The following is a 17,433-nucleotide window of genomic DNA, read 5'->3' on the forward strand; positions in this document are numbered from 1 at the left end:
CTTCTCGGCAGTGGCACCCTCCCTGTGGAACATCCTGCCATCAGATGTCAAGGAGATACTGCGCAACTTTTAGAAGACATCTGAAGGCAGCCCTGTATCGGGAAGTTTTTAATGTTTGGTGTTTTATTAAGTTTTTATACATACTGTAAGCTGCCCAGGCAGGCAGGGTATTATTATTACTATTATTGATAGCAATACTTTGCTACCATCATTTGAGAAACAGATTTAGCTGCAAATCAAGATTATAAAGTTACAGGTTTGGTCAGTATCAGCACAGATATCTTCAGTGAATGCTGTTAGTCACTGACTTTGCTGGCATACACCAGTTTAGCTTCCAGCAAGTGGCAACATATACCAGAAAATAGTGACATTCATAAATTTTGTTTGGGATTGTCAATATTCACCTGACTCACACACTGTATTTACCTCCATCTATTTATTTACACAACACACACACACACACACACACACACACACACACGTGTACTTTCAAATGCAGGGCTGGCTGTATTAGTAAATAATCAGTTTTATTTTATTTTAAAAAATCCTGCAAAATAATAATAATTAAAGTCAAGAAAGCTACTTTGTATGACTCCTTCAGTTGCAATATTATTGCGCTTCCCAAAATTAACATAAAGCAGTCCTTAGGAAATTTATACTTTATAACTTTATCCCATGTATGGCATCAGACTACTTAAAAATTCAGTGTAGCGGTATTAAGAGTTATATCTGAATTTCATAATACGTTGAAATAGAATGCCACAAAGAAAACAAACAGCACTCGTAGATATCACTCAAGTAAATAACCCATTGGGAGAGCTGGGGTCGAAATAAAACACACAAACACCCGAACATACCAGCCCATCCAGGTTCTTATTTTTAATTACTGCAATACAAAGTATTTCCCACATCACCACCAACCTATTATTAGAAAGCAACATGGATTTTAAATCAGTAGTGTGATGTACAAGTTGCATATTATGCTGAGGAGCACTGCTCTTCACATTTTGTTTAAAGTACCTTTGAATGAACGTGTGCAGTACTCTGAGGGAATATCTACCGATATAATAGCTTCTTTAGACCCCAGCTAGGAAAGTAATATATCTTAATTTCTTCCAAACCTCATGCATCCACTCCCCAAAAAATAATTCAAGGGACACTGTGCCATAGGTGGCACTCCCTCTAGGCTAGTATTTAAATATATGGTTTTTCCAGACGTGTAATACAATGATGTTTCTGTTTTTTTGTTTTTGAAAAGGGTTATTTGAGTATTTCCACAGGGAGGGGAAATGCTGTACCTAGGTTATTCATTAAAAAGTCACCCTTGAATTTCAAGACTAGGTACTGGGGTAGAACTCTTGATTCTTCACAAGTCGCAATGAAAGCAGGGCTGTCACAGGAACTCGGGGGCTTGTGTGTTAATTAGATCCTTCACTCCTGAGGACAGTGGTTCAAATGTGTGTGAGACAAGAGGTGTCAGAAAGTTTCTCTCCCTCTCTCTCTTTTTAACACTGTAATATTATTTTTGCCCAGAGGTGCAAGAAAAGTCATACAATACGTTGCTGGCATTTCCTTCCTATCATTTGTACGCATAAAACTGTAATATCTCTGCAGGCTACAAAATCAAAACTGAATGTCAAAGCGAGTTGCAAAAGCAACCGTACCAAGGCTGATCAGAGCATTTCGGTGCTAATATCCAGCAGCGTTACAAACACCCTCAGGAAGGCGAGAGGCAGAAATGAACACAATATTGTCATTACACTAGCCTTAATTACTTTTCTGGAACACAGGTAAGCCCAAATTAAACAACCACACACATATACTCTCTCTCATTGCAAAAACCGACACAAGAGAGACAACTGTCGCAGTCTTCCAGTGATGGGCAGAAAACCTCAGAAACAATTCTGTTGCGTTTAGTAACGAAACAGAAATAAAATCCTCATTATGTGTTTTTATTGTGGCAGTGTCTAGGGGGTCCTGTTGGGGGCTCTTGCTATTGGTGTTACTGCCTCAACTGTTTACAATGCTTTAAACGTTTTTAAACGGCTTTTAATCTATGGGTTTTTAAATTTGGGTGTTTTCTTTTCTTTTAAGGTGTAGAATGTGCCTTGGAAGAGAGGGAGAGTAACAGGGGGGAGCAAGGGTAGGCAAGCAAAGTCGTTCAGAGTAGGGAAAAGTTGGTGACTGTGCCATGTGCCTGACGCGCAGCGTAAATTAATAATGCAGAGTTTTAAAGAATAAAAGCTTTACTGAGTTAAAATAAACTTCTTCATAAACAACATGGTTCCAAACAGTTTGACTGAGATTACATACTGACTCTGTTCACAGCTGAGGCAAACAGACTCTCACGAAATCTTACAGAGAGCACAAAAGAAAAACTGGCTGGCTAAGTCACATGTCAGAGTGACTCAACACTTAGCAGTTAGGCCTGAATAACTTTAGTAGGCCCAAATGACTGTGCAGTCCCAGCACTTCCCAGCCTGCTTTGCTGCTTCTGCTCTCATGTGTCTTTGTCACATGACAGTGCCTACCTGTGCTCCAACCTGGCGAATTTTGGGTCAGCCAGTCCTCAGTTCTGCAGCTGTCGTTGTCGAATGCCAAGTCAGCTCTTAGTAAGACCTTCCTCACCCATAATCTGATTGTGGATGAGGAGACTGATCTGGTCTGTATAACCGAGATCTGGGTGGATGAGCAGAGTGGGTTGGTCTCAACCAGCTGTGCCAACCTGGGTACTCAGTGCAGCATCAGGGCAGACTTAAGGGTAGGGAGGTGGAGTTGCTGAGATGTATAGAGATTCATTCTCTCTCTCTCTCTCTCTCTCTCTCTCTCTCTCTCTCTCGGCTCTCTGTCCAGTTGTGGGAGGTCTAGAGTGAGTGTTCCTGGCATTGGGCAATTGGGACAGATTACGGATTCTCTTGGTTTACCGCCCATCTTGCTGCTCAGTAGTCTTCCTGCCTGAGCTGACAGAGTTGGTCTCAAGAGTCGGTGTTGAGGACTCCCAGGCTGCTAGTTTGGGGAGACGTCAGCATCCACGTGTATGTGAGCAATTCAAACTGATCTTCTTGGAAATTTCCATCTGTACTTTTACAGCTGCACTGAAATACTCTCAAACTCAGCAACAACAGCATACGAGTCATATGCATCTGCTCTTTCATTCACACACAAAAGATTTAATGAAACAACTTATCAGGCAACCATGCGTTTCCTCCACACTCCAAAACCTCAGAGTCTGGGTGAGCAGACATTATATTTTTATTCTCAGACTTTATATTTTCAAAATATAAGAGCTGTCTTCTACCAGTCCATTACCCTGGAATTCATCAGCCATTGTGCTTCTTAATCCGTCAATGTATTTAAATCCACGTGGAATTTTAAATCCTCCACATACCCTTGGGGTAACTCACTGGGCACTTATTCATGCTCTGAGAAGTAGCCTTTCATACATGATGACTCTCTCTCTCTCTCTTATCATTAAGTACCAGTCTGTAAGTCATAACAAAACTTTGCCCTTTGTGGAAATTTACTTTCCCCAAAACAAAAACAACAATATGTTTTGCCAAGAAGTGAACTTGGAGAGAACAGACTTAGTGGGATTTCCCTAGGTGCAATCGGCAGACTTGTTTTACTCAATATTTGCTTTTGCGAGATCTCTCTTCAAGCAAATGCCACTGTACAAGCCATTGTTGAGAGCTAATTTGGAATGTTTTCTACTTTGGGCCATACTTGCTTTGCAAAGGAAGAATGAAGCGTAAAGTTGAGCAGCCAACCACAGTGAGACTCCCTTCCTCACTTGCATTGTGTTACTCTTTCTGGTATATGTCAAACATGTCAAGGCTCACGCACAAATTGGGTTGGACCCAATGCCCGGGATTTGAACCTGAAACCTTTTGCATGCAAAACACAATTTCTAGCACTGAACGACAGCCCCACATCTCCCCATATACAAATGGATACCTTTTGCTTGTATAGAATACAGCCTTGCGACTTGAATTCTAATTAAATCTTGAATCATTTAAAATTAAAATGTAGAAGAGTTATTGCATGCAGCAACCCACGTGTAAACAGGATTTGTGCTTCGTAGCCATGTTGTGGCAGGAATGGATCCTGCAGAGTTCTGTTACCTGAGAGCTCAAACAAGCCTGTGGTAATGATTATTAAGAACACTGCAATTTAACTTCATCTGGCTCCAATCCATTTCCCCCAGACTTGTTTCCTCTAAGGCTTTATTAGCTACTGAACATTCATAAGCTTACTTCTGTTTTGACAAGACAGCAAATCTCTGCTTGCCACATTTTGCGCACCTACCTTCCTTCTCTTCCTTCCCCACCACAAATAGGTGTGAAATTTAAACCTTTTAACTCAAGACAGATTCAAGTCCAGACCAATTTATAAAGCAGATGACACTTTGCAAAAATCAATTTCGGTGGTCAGACTATGAAGGTCAATGGAAATTACATATCATGAGAAAGGTAACAGGAACGTAGGAATGAAGGAGGGATCCGTTCGCAGGGGCTATTATGGAAATGTGACACCAAATAAGGCTTTAGTAGGGGGTGGGTCTCATTTCAAATACATGCTGGCTCCACCTACAACAGAGGCAATAAGAGAGTGCTTCCTTATCAGAATTTGCCTTTGCCTGTGAGTTATACAACACTTCCGCAGTGTTTCCATATTAAATGGAAAACATTCATACATTTTGTTGTTGTTTAGTCGTGTCCAACTCTTCATGACCCCATGGACCAGAGCACATCACGCACTCCTGTCTTCCACTGCCTCCCGCAGTTTGGTCAAACTCATGCTGGTAGCTTCGAGAACACTGTCCAACCATCTCGTCCTCTGTCATCCCCTTCTCCTTGTGCCCTCCATCTTTCCCAACATCAGGGTCTTTTCCAGGGAGTCTTCTCTTCTCATGAGGTGGCCAAAGTATTGGAGCCTCAGCTTCAGGATCTGTCCTTCCAGTGAGCACTCATGGCTGATTTCCTTAAGAATGGAGAGGTTTGATCTTCTTGCAGTCCATGGGACTCTCCAGAGTCTCCTCCAGCACCATAATTCAAAAGCATCAATTCTTTGGCGATCAGCCTTCTTTATGGTCCAACTCTCACTTCCATACATCACTACTGGGAAAACCATAGCTTTAACTACACGGACATTTGTTGGCAAGGTGATGTCTCTGCTTTTTAAGATGCTGTCCAGGTTTGTCATTGCTTTTCATACTCCAGCACACAGAAGTACTCTGATCATGACATCTGCTCTCAATATCCACCCTGATGCCAAATACCTTATTGTGGTGTATAGGATAATCTCATTTGTTTGCCGTTTTTGTATCCCTACTTAAATCATTGTGGGCTAAACTGTAATCGGTGATTGAAGAGGTACCTCTCCCTTTCCTTTTGAGAGCCACAAATAAGAAGATACGGGGTGGGGAGGCGGTGCTCTTTAGCTAGAAGGGAGAGGGGAATCAAGGGGTAGTAGAATTTGCAAACTTAATGAAAGGGAACTCTTCAAGCACCAACTTACGCAAAACCCCTGATTCTGCTTGTGAAAAACAAGTTGCAAGTGCGCCGACCTTCCCCCGCAATCGAGGGGGCAGGCACCAGCTGTGTGCACATGCCATTTGATGTGCTGACATTACTCGCGCATGCCACACAGTGGGCGCATGTGACATACCATGTCACACAGCATGCACGCACGTTGTGTGCACAACCACCATGGAATTTTGAGGGGCTCCAAGCCACTCCCTTGAAAATTTGGGGGGCCCTTGGCTCCCAGCCTCCTCCCCCAGTAGATGGTGCCCCTGACAAGTTGGATAACCTCATCCTCACAAGCAGAAATTTACTACCAGCAGAAGAGGAGAATAGTGTTCAGGTCAATCATGTGCACTGATCCTTAAAACATTGTTATACAGCTATCACCACTAGGAAGAAATGAAGATTGAGGGAGTTTTAACTGCCAGCTTCTTGTATCTGGGGGATCATATAGTTTGATGCCTGGTTCGCTACATGCTGCTATAGCAGAGCAGTAGTAAAGTATTAGGAAAGATTTCTTCCACAAACAAAACTTGTTTACTTTTTTTAGAACACATACAATATAGTTCTTAGTAATCCATTCCCTATTATGGATTAAAACTGATCTGCAATCTGCAAAGCAATTTATTCCAAATTAATCTCATAAGCATTGGGCACACAGGATGGTTGTTGACCATCCACAATCGAGCAGGGCGGGGGGTGGCCAAAAAAAAGAGACTCCCTGGAACCATTTGCTTCCTTTAACTTAATCTGGAGTCACCAGGCACAATGGGAAGAGGATCAGAGGCAAGAGTAAAATAAGGCTGTAGAGCACGGGTGTCAAACACAAGGCCCGCGGGCCGAATGCGGCCCGCCAGACCTCGTCATGTGGCCCGTGTAGCCGCCGCCGGCCGCCAGCCTTCACCTTTTATTCTCGCTTTTTTTTTTTGACACAAGAAAGCCGCCTCTTCAGTGCATGCGCAGCAGCCTACAAGCCAGAGAACGTCTGCCCTCTAGCGGCGCCGGCCATTCTACACAGGAAACCTCCACTTTACATGCATTCAGGAAACCTCCACTTGTTTTTATATTGAGCACATGCCATCCTGTGATGTGACAGATCTACTTGCCATTATTCTGACTATGTTTCTGCTTTCAGAGCTAGTTATTACTTACATTATTACAAAAAACAGTAATAATTGAATGCAGTGACAATAATTTATGATAATAAAGAGTGGACACATAGTCCTACAGATACAACCGGCCCTTTGAGAGTGACCAAACTGCTGATGCGGCCCCCGATGAATTTGAGTTTGACACCGCTGCTGTAGAGAGTTGTGTGCTTTGGAGCAACAAATGCATGAATAGCACTGGAAGGAAGCAGGACCATCTGCAATCTCTTAAATGTCCACGGATGCAACAGATGGTGAAAGCATTTGGAAGGGTGGGGTATGAGCTAGATAAATACACAAAAGTGGGGAAATTTGAATCAATTATTTTCGAACTTTGGGAGGTTCATTATGGGTTTGGAACCTGTAAGTCTGTAACTTCCAATTTCCCCGAAAGCTTTGCAAAGATTCTGCAAAGTGTTGAGGTTGAAGCGAATCCCATCCTTTCCCAAGAACTTCAGAAATATATGAGTTCTTCCTACTACATGCTACAGAATGAAATTCCTCTCCAATGGTTATATAAGGTTTCGTTGCTGCTTCTTTGGCTCTGTAATAGGTGTGGATTTGTGTGTGTGTGTGTGGGGGGGTTAAGTGACTTTATTTTCCCACTCGTAAAACACAGCCAGGAGTTATTTAGCCAGAAAACATCATAGCGCTAAGTAGATATCTCTGCCGATTCCTGGAAAACAAGAGATGTGTAGTCAAAGGTTTCGTAGAATCAACGTGTGACCTTCAACCTTCTTTACTTCTGCAGCCTCCTGATCATGTGCTTTCCCCCTCTGTATCAATTTTCTCTTTCCTTCTTCACCCCAGTCTTCACCCTTTCCCTCATTGACCTGTATCACCTTCCTCCAGTCTTTCTCTTTGCACTTCCTTGATCCATTTCCTTTATTGAGCTTTTGCCTTCTCCTTTCATATGCCCCTGCCTTTCCTACCCCTATTTACCAAGGCCTTTCTGCCAGTGATGCCCCTAGAATAAGTACAGATATGGGCAGTACAAGTGGAATTAGCCTGCCCACTCCAAGTTATTAATATACATTGCTGACTGAGAGGATACCTTTGGAACAAACAATGAATTGCCATTGTTGAATTTTAATATTTCAGTTTGTTGTGTTGTTACCACTCTTCCTTTCCTTAATTCCTTGTCAGGGCTGGAGTCAAACATGGGTCAGCAAGCAAGAAGCAGAGTTTGTCAGAGAAGTTATTCAAGGAAACAGCATACAGCTCAGCAACACTTCCCAGTAAGTCTTGCTCCTATAGAGCAGTTGCCAGGACTGACGGTCTCTGCCTCCAGCTCCCTCTAAGGCTCCTCCTTTCTCAGATGTTTCCCAAGCAGTCTCAAACTGTGTCTGGACAGCTCTAATATCTGTTCTGCTTGATGCATCACTCTGTTTGTCCTTGGAGAGAATCAAGGAGAGGCAGGCTCCCTGTATTATTCTGAAGGCTCTTGCTCCCACTCCTCTGCTTCATCCTCTGAGTCGGAAATGCTCTCTGTCACAGGCTCTCCCTTTTCACAAAACCCTGTTGCCCCTTCAGCATCCAACAACTCTTCCTACACTTCTCCCTCTGACCTCTCCTCAGTGTTCCACCACCAATCCCAGGGCTCTGAGCCTTCCTCCTCTGGGGTTTCCCTTGAGGGTTCCCCGGCTGCTACGTCCAACCACTCCTCATCATCCATCCAGCCAGTCCCCGACACATCAGTGGAGGCTAGTCGATTAGGGTGAGTATTTCCATCCCAATGCCGATGAGGGCCTTTACCGGTGCCAAGCTCTGAGCTTTCATTTTTTTTTTAAAAAAAAAGGCTCTAGCTCTTCTGGAAGGAAAGTTATGAAGAATAACTTATGCCACATTTAACTTGTACGCTTTTGGAATTACTATAGGGGATGGCGTAGCATCCATATCATGGACTGAGGTCAAATTCTGCAGGAAGGACCAGTGTACAGGGAAGTTATCTGTTTTGAACACTTTCCACCCAAAATAAAATGCTGAAGCAGCACCTGAGAGGATTTGCCAGACAAATGTCTATACTGAAACTGTTAACTCACCCCTAAGATTAGCACCAGTGCTTACTATGGATCAGTACAGGTCACTGAAAGGTCACTCAACAAAAAGCAGGAGTGACCTATTTGTTCTAACTACAGTGGTACCTCGGGTTAAGAACTTAATTCGTTCTGGAGGTCCGTTCTTAACCTGAAACTGTTCTTAACCTGAGACACCACTTTAGCTAATGGGGCTTCCCGCTGTTGCTGCGCTGCCGGCGCGCGATTTCTGTTCTCATCCTGAAGCAAAGTTCTTTTTTTTTTAAATAATATTTATTACTTTTAAGATTACAGAAAAGGAAAAGGAAAAGAAGAAAGACAAAAGAGAAAAACAAAAAACAAAAAACAATACAATACAATATATAAACAATACAAAACACAACCTAAACACATTAAACTAAACTAAACCCTAACCCACCTTAACCCTAAACAAAACAAAACAATAACCATTTAAAAACATACATCACACCTTTTCCATACTCTATCTTTCATTCCCTTGTTTCCTCGACTTCCTCTCACCTCCCTTTTTGTATTCCACTTCTATTAATTGTTTCAGCAAATCCTTTCCATCTTTCTCTATTTTCTGTCATATTATAAATAATATGAGAAGCAAAGTTCTTAACCCAAGATACTATTTCTGCGTTAGCAGAGTCTGTAACCTGAAGCGTCTGTAACCCAAGTTACCACTGTACTGATAAGCAGGCTGCCATTTTGACAAATCTTCAAAACTATCACAAATCACTTCTTTGGGAACTTTTGAGGAAAATATTTGTCTCTGCTCTATGACACAATTAAAATACCTGGTCTTCACAGTACAGTGAAGCAATTTCCTTGAATCAAGGCTCTGGAGCCAACAAAAACACACACACTGAGAATCCAAGTGTGAATGAATCACCTCTGACATCTTTCTAACCATACTGCTGAGTGCAATCCCCCCCGCCCCCAGTTACATCTGAAATTGCAAAGTGAAAAAGAACTCCAAGCTATTAACCTCTGTGCATGAATATGCAAGACCCCTTTTACCAACAGAGGGTTCGTTTCTGCTGAAAGGATTTTGTTCCTTTATTATAACCACTTCTGCTAATAAAATTCTGAGAAGCAGGAACCACAATGTACAGTTTCAATAAAGCCTGAGATGATTATAGGAATAAACGGTATTAAAAATAAAAAAAAAGCTTTGGACTCCAGGTATCATTTTTAGTTGTGTTCTATTGCTTTCTTTATCTCTCGCGAGCTGTGTTTTTGTTTTAAAAGAAAAAAAACATGCTTACAACTGCATAGCTTTGACATCCTTGAACTATGAAAATGTCAAGAGTGTCTATGTTACATATATTTCCATAATTCAGAGAAATTAAACCTCTACTAAATTTCAGCTGGGGAATTGGTCTTGATAATAAAGGAATAAGCTTTGCTTGCTCCAGGCCTCTATGCTGCAAACCTCTCTCTCTCTCCACTCTCTATTTAATCTTAAGGTCCTTTTCCAAACTGACACTAACTACTGAATGTAACTTAACCTTACAGCTTCTCTTCCAGCTGCCTGTGCTCTAGGCTCTACCACCACCCTTCTTTGCTTCTTTCTATCACACCGCTCCTTTCCGCATATCAGAAAGAGCAACCGGACCACGACAGACCACTTGGCCCCATAATCTACTCTGTTATCATCTCCCTCCATTATTTTACTCGCCAGTCAAAGCACGCCCTCTTCAAATCCACGTTACTTAAGGCTACTTTGTGCTTAGATTTAGAACATACAGTAGCAGCTGGGATAGCTCAGTTGGTAGGGGACATGAGACTCTTAATCTCAAGGTTGTGGATTCGAACCCCACCTTGGGCAAAATATTCCTGCATTGCAGGGAGCTGGATGAGATGACCCTTGTGGTTCCCTTCCAACTCTACAAATTCTATGATTTGGTGTACAACTCTGAAATGTGGTGTTATGTACTGAGTTGAATAGGATCCAAACTGCAGCAGTCTGATTGGTCCTAGAACAATAGGATCCAAAAGGCAGCAGTCTGATTGGTCCTAGAACAATAGGATTCAGAATGCAGCAGTCTGATTGGTCCTAGAACAATGCAGCAATATGATTGGTTGGCAGGAACTACCCAATCATGCTCCAGATAGAAGTGAATCCACAACCTGATTGGCTTACAGTAGAATTCCGGAATTAGCCAATCATGTGCAGCCCATTGTGTAAATAATGTATATAAAGCAGATACTTTGAGGGGATATTCATTCATTCCTCCTCACCACTATGAGCTGAATAAAGAGCATGAAATCACTTCGCGACTCTGAGTATATTTCATGTATGGAGGGGTGTCTACACATTTCTTTCTGATGAAAAGCAGGGGGTCAATCATTATATGAACCTACAGAAAAATGAGCTAAATAAATATAAGTTGTTGTTGTTAAGTGTATTCAGCACACCCCTTTCAAAGGAATAGGGAACCTGCAGCTCTCGAGTTGTTGTTGGACTTCAGCTCCCATCTACTTCACGAAGCATGGTCTGTGGGCAGAATCATAGGAGTTGTGGATCAGCACCATCAGGAGGTCCACAGGTGTCCTGGCCCTCCACCATAGTTAGAAAAAACCATATGTTTCCAATCCTTCATGGATTGGATAGCTCAGTCTGTAGAGCACAGTATTCTTAATCTAAGGGTTGTGGGTTTGAGCATTACAGGGAAACGTGGTCCCTTCCAACTCTACAATTCTATGAGTCTAGGTTTTCTGCTCAGAAGGTAAACAGGGCATTATTAACACACCCAGAAGTTTTATTTTCTTTTATTTTTTAAAGGACTGAGGAAAAACTTGGACAAGCTCAGTGGTTTACTTAAAATATCCTAGTGACAACTATCTGTTCCGGGGTCCCTTTCCCCCAGCAGCCTTGCATTACAGAGCACAGCAGCATGTATTAAATTGTTCAGGCAGTGTTTCTGAAAGCCAAGGTACAATAAACAAACTTGAATTCCACAACCTTTCTACCTATAAACAGAAGAATGTTCCCAGCATAAATTGTATCAGCACTACACTGACCAGGGCTCAACTGCTTAAACGAAGAGATGCACGCAGCCCAATCCTAGATATGTTTGGCAAGAAGAAAGCCTTGATGAGTTCAGTAGAGTTTACTCCTAAGTACGCATTTGATTTTAGCATTTGTCTCACCTACAACAGCAGTGCTACTTCCAATATTTACCACAGGAAAATTGGACCAAGAATCCTAATGTACAACATTCATCATATTTTGCACTGTGAAGCCTAATATTCAAAGAGCACATCTGTAAAACCATTAATACTGCTACTAATGTACTCTGCAGTCCACAAGGCCACCAAAGGACAGTGCGAGAAGCAGATAAATGGCCTTCATTTTATGTATTTTCACAGGAAATGTGGAAGCTCTGGCTTTTCTGTCAAAGCAGTTCAGGGAGATAGTAGCTAACACAAAAGCATTTGGGTGACTTTTAAAAAAAAAAGTTTTTAAAAGATATCACACTGATAAGGTCATTTTAAATTTTACTCTTAGCTTTGAAATGGATGCCGCAGGTTTTACATTATTTGCTGTTCTAGTATTTTGAACTAGAGACACTGTTTCTTGGATGTTACTGTGAGCTGCTTGGATATTTAGCAGACCTGGGGGCACATTTGTTGTTGTTTAGTCGTTTAGTCGTGTCCGACTCTTCATGAGCCCATGGACCACAGCACGCCAGGCACTTCTGTCTTCCACTGCCTCCCGCAGTTTGGTCAAATTCATGCTGGTAGTTTCGAGAGCACTATCCAACCACCTTGTCCTCTGTCGTCCCCTTCTCCTTGTGCCCTCCATCTTTCCCAACATCAGGGTCTTTTCCAGGGAGTCTTCTCATGAGGTGGCCAAAGTATTGGAGCCTCAGCTTCAGGATCTGTCCTTCCAGTGAGCACTCAGGGCTGATTTCCTTCAGAATGGAGAGGTTTGATCTTCTTGCAGTCCATGGGACTCTCAAGAGTCTCCTCCAGCACCAGAATTCAAAAGCATCAATTCTTCGGTGATCAGGCTTCTTTATGGTCCAGCTTTCACTTCCATACATCACTACTGGGAAAACCCAGTACATACATTTGAAAAATTAAATAAATATTTCAGTATTCACAAATAACCTATTTTAACCATTCTATATTTTAAACACACATATATACACACAGAGACACAAACAAAAATTTATACTTACTCTTTCTCTGTCACGATGTATCCATATTCATCCTCTTTAGAAGGCTTGGCATCCAGCTGAAGGCCTTCTCCCAATTTATTTTGAGTTTCTTCATAGACAGTTTTATCCTGAATCAAAGTATTCTTAATCCAGTGATGAAGCTCAGTCAGCTCTTGAGAGTTAGGTTCCGACTCAGCTTTCTTTTCAGCTATCAACTCCCTGGAGAATGTTTCGCTCTTCACATTTTCAACCCCAACCTTCACTTCCTCAGAGGAAGAGGAGGAGAGATCTAAATCCTCCGACTTCTTCATTTCTGTTTTAAAAGATTCTTTGGACATGGGCTCCCTAAGAAGATTTTCAGCTGCGATATCCTCATTCAGGAAATCAAGTAGTTTTTTACTCAAATGGTTCTCCTATATTACAAAAACAAAATCAAACAGTGTCATTCATAACAATTTTGAACACGCATTAATGGGGTATCTATGTGAAATTCAAGGGCACAAAACTAACAGAATCCTGAAGCTATACTAAGTACATGAGTAGACACTGTTGTCCACTTATGAAAGATGAAAACTAGAAATCACTTTAGCCTGGGGTGCAACTTTTGACAGCTCTTAGATTGCAGCTTAGAAAACGTTGCCTGTATTTTCCCCGAAACTGCTCTTCTCTTCTTAAATTTGACTGATCTTAAGAGGCTTCATCTTTTGGAAGCACTGAAGTATGTCTAAACCTAAAGCATTATCATTAATTTCTTTTTGCCCAGCCTTATGTTACACGAAGCAGCCCTAGACATCCCTGTTTGACTCAGTTCAAGTCTGCTGACAGTGGCATGAGACCACCAAGCCTTTCCACCAGGTTAGGATTTCAAATTCTGGGTCTTTCAAATCAGCTAGCCTTGAGATCTAGAAACAGCCCCATCACTTAGTCTAAATTCTTAACTCTTTGGAGGGGGGAACTGTCTAAGACCAAATTCTGGATTCTTCTTCTGCTTTGTGTTTCAGAAACATGACTTAAAATTCAATTAAAATCTGCTGTGAAGTTCCATTCCCATGCAACTTGATAGGTGGCGTTAAGAGCAGCACAATAGGGACGCGAGTAGCGCTGTGGTCTAAACCACTGAGGCTCTTGGGCTTCCCTATCGGAAGATTGGCGGTTCGAATCCCCGCCAACGGGAGTGAGCTCCCGTTGCTCCCGTCTCAGGTGCTGCCAACCTAGCTGTTCGAAAGCACACCAGTGCAAGTAGATAAATAGGTACCGCTGTGACAGGAAGATAAACGGCATTTCCGTGCCACCATGGGCTGCATATAAATTTAATAAAGGAACAAACTAGCAAATTAGCTGAGGCATCTATAGCACACGTATCTCATACGGTTTTTAGAGGTGAGTGAAAATGCTACTCTGAATTTTGCTGGTGCATTCACAGGTGGTGAATTAGAGAGGGGTGGCATTCACTGATTTTGGGGGGTAAAGGAGCAATACTGGCGAGTGACGAAACATAAATTTTCCCCTGCTAGCTGCTGCTAATGCCCCCACTCCCACTGTCTGAAATCCACTGATGGTTGCAAGTGCACCTCCGTCTGTGTTCTACTGTTGTCGTGTTGTAAACTGAACATCAATTATTTTTATTACATTATATTTAGCATATCTCGGATGACGAGCATTTGGTGCGATGGATTGTCGATATTTATATTTAAACATGCAATTTACCTCATTTTTAGTCCTGGCATCTTCATTCTGTGCCCCTTCATCTGTGGGAACATTGAACAAGCATGTGTTGTGGGACATTATAGAACATTACGTGTGTAATGCAGACACTGCTGTACTAGCTTTGCTTTTCTATAGATTGTGGTGTTATTTACTGTACATTAAACATTAAGATGTTGCCGCTGAAAGGCGAAAGTAAAAGCATAGATCAGGTTTGTCACTTTGACTCCATTTGGACAGCTTGCTAATGGAAGATCAATGGAGGCAGTACTGTAAGAGTGCATTATATTAATTAGTTCAATAGTATGGCGACGAATTTACCTCTGTTTACCAGTGCCTTAAAAAAAAAATCAATACCATGTTTTCTGCTAGCATAGAAATAATGGCTACAGTAATAAATGCAGAAAGGCAACAGATTTACGTTTCAGGCACTTTTCAGGGAAAAATGGATTTCATGTGCTCATCTAATTTTTTATTTTAATAAAGTAGGCACTTCAAAATAATGGTTTCTCGGTTATTGTGACTACTCAGAGGTAAATACGGGATACCAAATTGCCTGTTTTAGGATAGGAACAGGAAGCCTTTGTGAGGCTTATAAGTATGAAAAACAGATTTTTGTGCATCTTTCACATGAGTCACAAAATGACCTAACAATGGAGCTGTTCACATCTCACACACAGGCCACTCTTACTGGATGGTACTTTTTTTTTTAATCAGGCCTCAAAACTATGAGTTCTCCAAAACAAATTAGTACCATGTCTGCCCTACTTTTCCTGAATGGGTCATAGAATCATAGAACCGTAGAGTTGGAAGGTACCATGAGGGTAATTTAGTTCAAACTCCTACAATACATACTGATGGCTAATTATTTTAGCAGGTCACTTAAATGCAGTGCCTGGTTCATGAGCAGTGCCGGATTTACATATAAGCTAAACAAGCTATAGCTTAGGGCCCCACTCTCTTGGCCACCCCCCCCCAAAAAAATATACTTCTTCTTAATTGTATTTCATATCAACAATTACTTTGATAAAATACACATTTTGTTATGTGCAAATGGCTTTAGATACCTATTAGGTCCATAAATTACCATATAGCATATATTCAACACAAAAAACAGTGGCGATTTGTTGTTGACAAAGGACAGCTGGACATATAAAGGGCCCCATTACCTCCAGTAGCTTAGGGCCTCATCAAACCTAAATCCGGCCCTGTTCAAGAGGTGCATCTAAATTGTTTACAACAGTGCTATCGGTTAACCAAGTGAACAATTAAGTATCATGAAAATGCAGCTGTATCTTAAGGTGGCAGTGGCGGAATGACTTAATTGCATCAGTTTGTTGCTTAGGACAAGGGTGGGCAACACACAGGACTCCAAAGCCCAGTCACCTTTTCCTACAATCAGCCATCAGCTGGGTGCCCAGGAAGAGTGTACTGTTCCCACACTGCTAATAGCAACAGTAATATCGTGTAAATATGAAACACTGGGGAGCAGGCTTTAACCTACCCACAGTACTCCCAATCCAAGGAGGTTCACTGCCCCTATGTTGATAATAGCTGCACAGAGACAGCAGTTTGCAATTTTAATGGGGAGGTAGATGTGTGGGAATTACATTCCCCAAACAGGTATCTCCTCCTTTAAATCATGGAGCAACCTGCACTCACCTAATTGCCCACAGCAAGTTGGGATTGCGTGAATAGCACCCATCCCACCCTCTGAACACAATATAATCATGGCAGGAGGAAAGGGAAGCTACATGAACAGCCCTACTATTGGGCAAAGTGGCATAATCTCCTCAGGGAACAGATGCTGTGGGGCAGCAGTGGAACCCCCCTGCGTGTTCCTCCTAAGCCCCTGCCCCCTGGGCTGTCCTCTCATCTGTTGGAGGACAGAATTGTGGGTTACACAACCTGTCCCTGTCCCCTAAACTAGCTTGCTGTGGTGTTGGCTGCTGTCCTGTCACTAGTGCTGAAGTAAGATTCGGCAGCCAGGCTGTTTGACTTCAGTATGTGGAAAGTGCCAGGGAGGAACCATCTTGTCCTTCACCTCAGGCAGCAAAATATCTTGGTCTGGGAAGCAAACGGTAAGGCAAAGATAAGTGGAGGGGAGCTAGCAAGCAGCAGGGAGAACAGGGCAGTGAGTCGGCAGTGGGACAGGTGAGCAGGTAAGTTCCTCCTCTTTGCATCTTTGTGCAAGGTTGTTTTAAGACTTTAGAAAGGAAAGGAAAGCTGCCATGGTGGATAAAGTACCTTGTAAAGGGTAACCGGCGCTCATTAATCCCATCTCATAATCATCTTTTCCTTCGGCATCCACTCTCTTCTCTTCTGCCTCTCCTCCAACCTTCCCTGCGGCATTCTTCTTTTCTTCATCTACATCAACAGCTTGAATGGCATCAGCAATGATATCTGCCATCTCGTCCAGCTCTAGCGGGCTCAACTTATCTACATCCACATGATGTTTCTTCAGGTCCCTCAGAACATCCTGAATAAATATTTCTTGGGAAGGGAGGGAGAGAGGGAGGAGAAACTTGATTACTTATGAAAAGTCTGATGGTATGTGCAAGGAAAAGAGAAACGAAGCATTGTAGTCTCTGCTCCAGTCCTCAGTAGGAGCTATTTAATTATCTATGAAGTCTCGACTACATTATTCTGTGCTAATCTGTATTCATAAATATAGCCTTGGTAATGTTTTCTCCTCTCTCCCCTCTTATTCAAATGTGTTTATTGAATAGTTTCAATGTTACTAATTCATGGGATTATCTTCTTATATGAATCAGTAATTAGATCACTTTTCTCACTGGACATGCCTTGCCCTACTGAAACAATTGATTTGGGATAAATTAGTGGCGAA

General features: G+C 42.1%; 1 protein-coding gene across 3 annotated transcripts in view; it reads right to left on the reverse strand.

Annotated features, from left to right (window-relative positions):
* The window catches only part of PTPRN2 (protein tyrosine phosphatase receptor type N2), a 608,972-nt gene that overhangs the window by 406,622 nt on the left and 184,917 nt on the right, over nt 1–17,433 (reverse strand). For all 3 annotated transcript variants that reach the window (XM_053409492.1, XM_053409491.1, XM_053409490.1), the window contains exons 7-9: nt 16,833–17,078; nt 14,589–14,629; nt 12,903–13,294 (exon numbers count right to left, since the gene is read on the reverse strand). In XM_053409492.1, the coding sequence (XP_053265467.1) occupies nt 12,903–13,294; nt 14,589–14,629; nt 16,833–17,078 (679 nt within the window). The remainder of the gene's footprint in view (nt 1–12,902; nt 13,295–14,588; nt 14,630–16,832; nt 17,079–17,433) is intronic.

This window comes from Podarcis raffonei, chromosome 12, assembly GCF_027172205.1.
Source record: "Podarcis raffonei isolate rPodRaf1 chromosome 12, rPodRaf1.pri, whole genome shotgun sequence".
Classification (NCBI taxonomy): domain Eukaryota; kingdom Metazoa; phylum Chordata; class Lepidosauria; order Squamata; family Lacertidae; genus Podarcis; species Podarcis raffonei.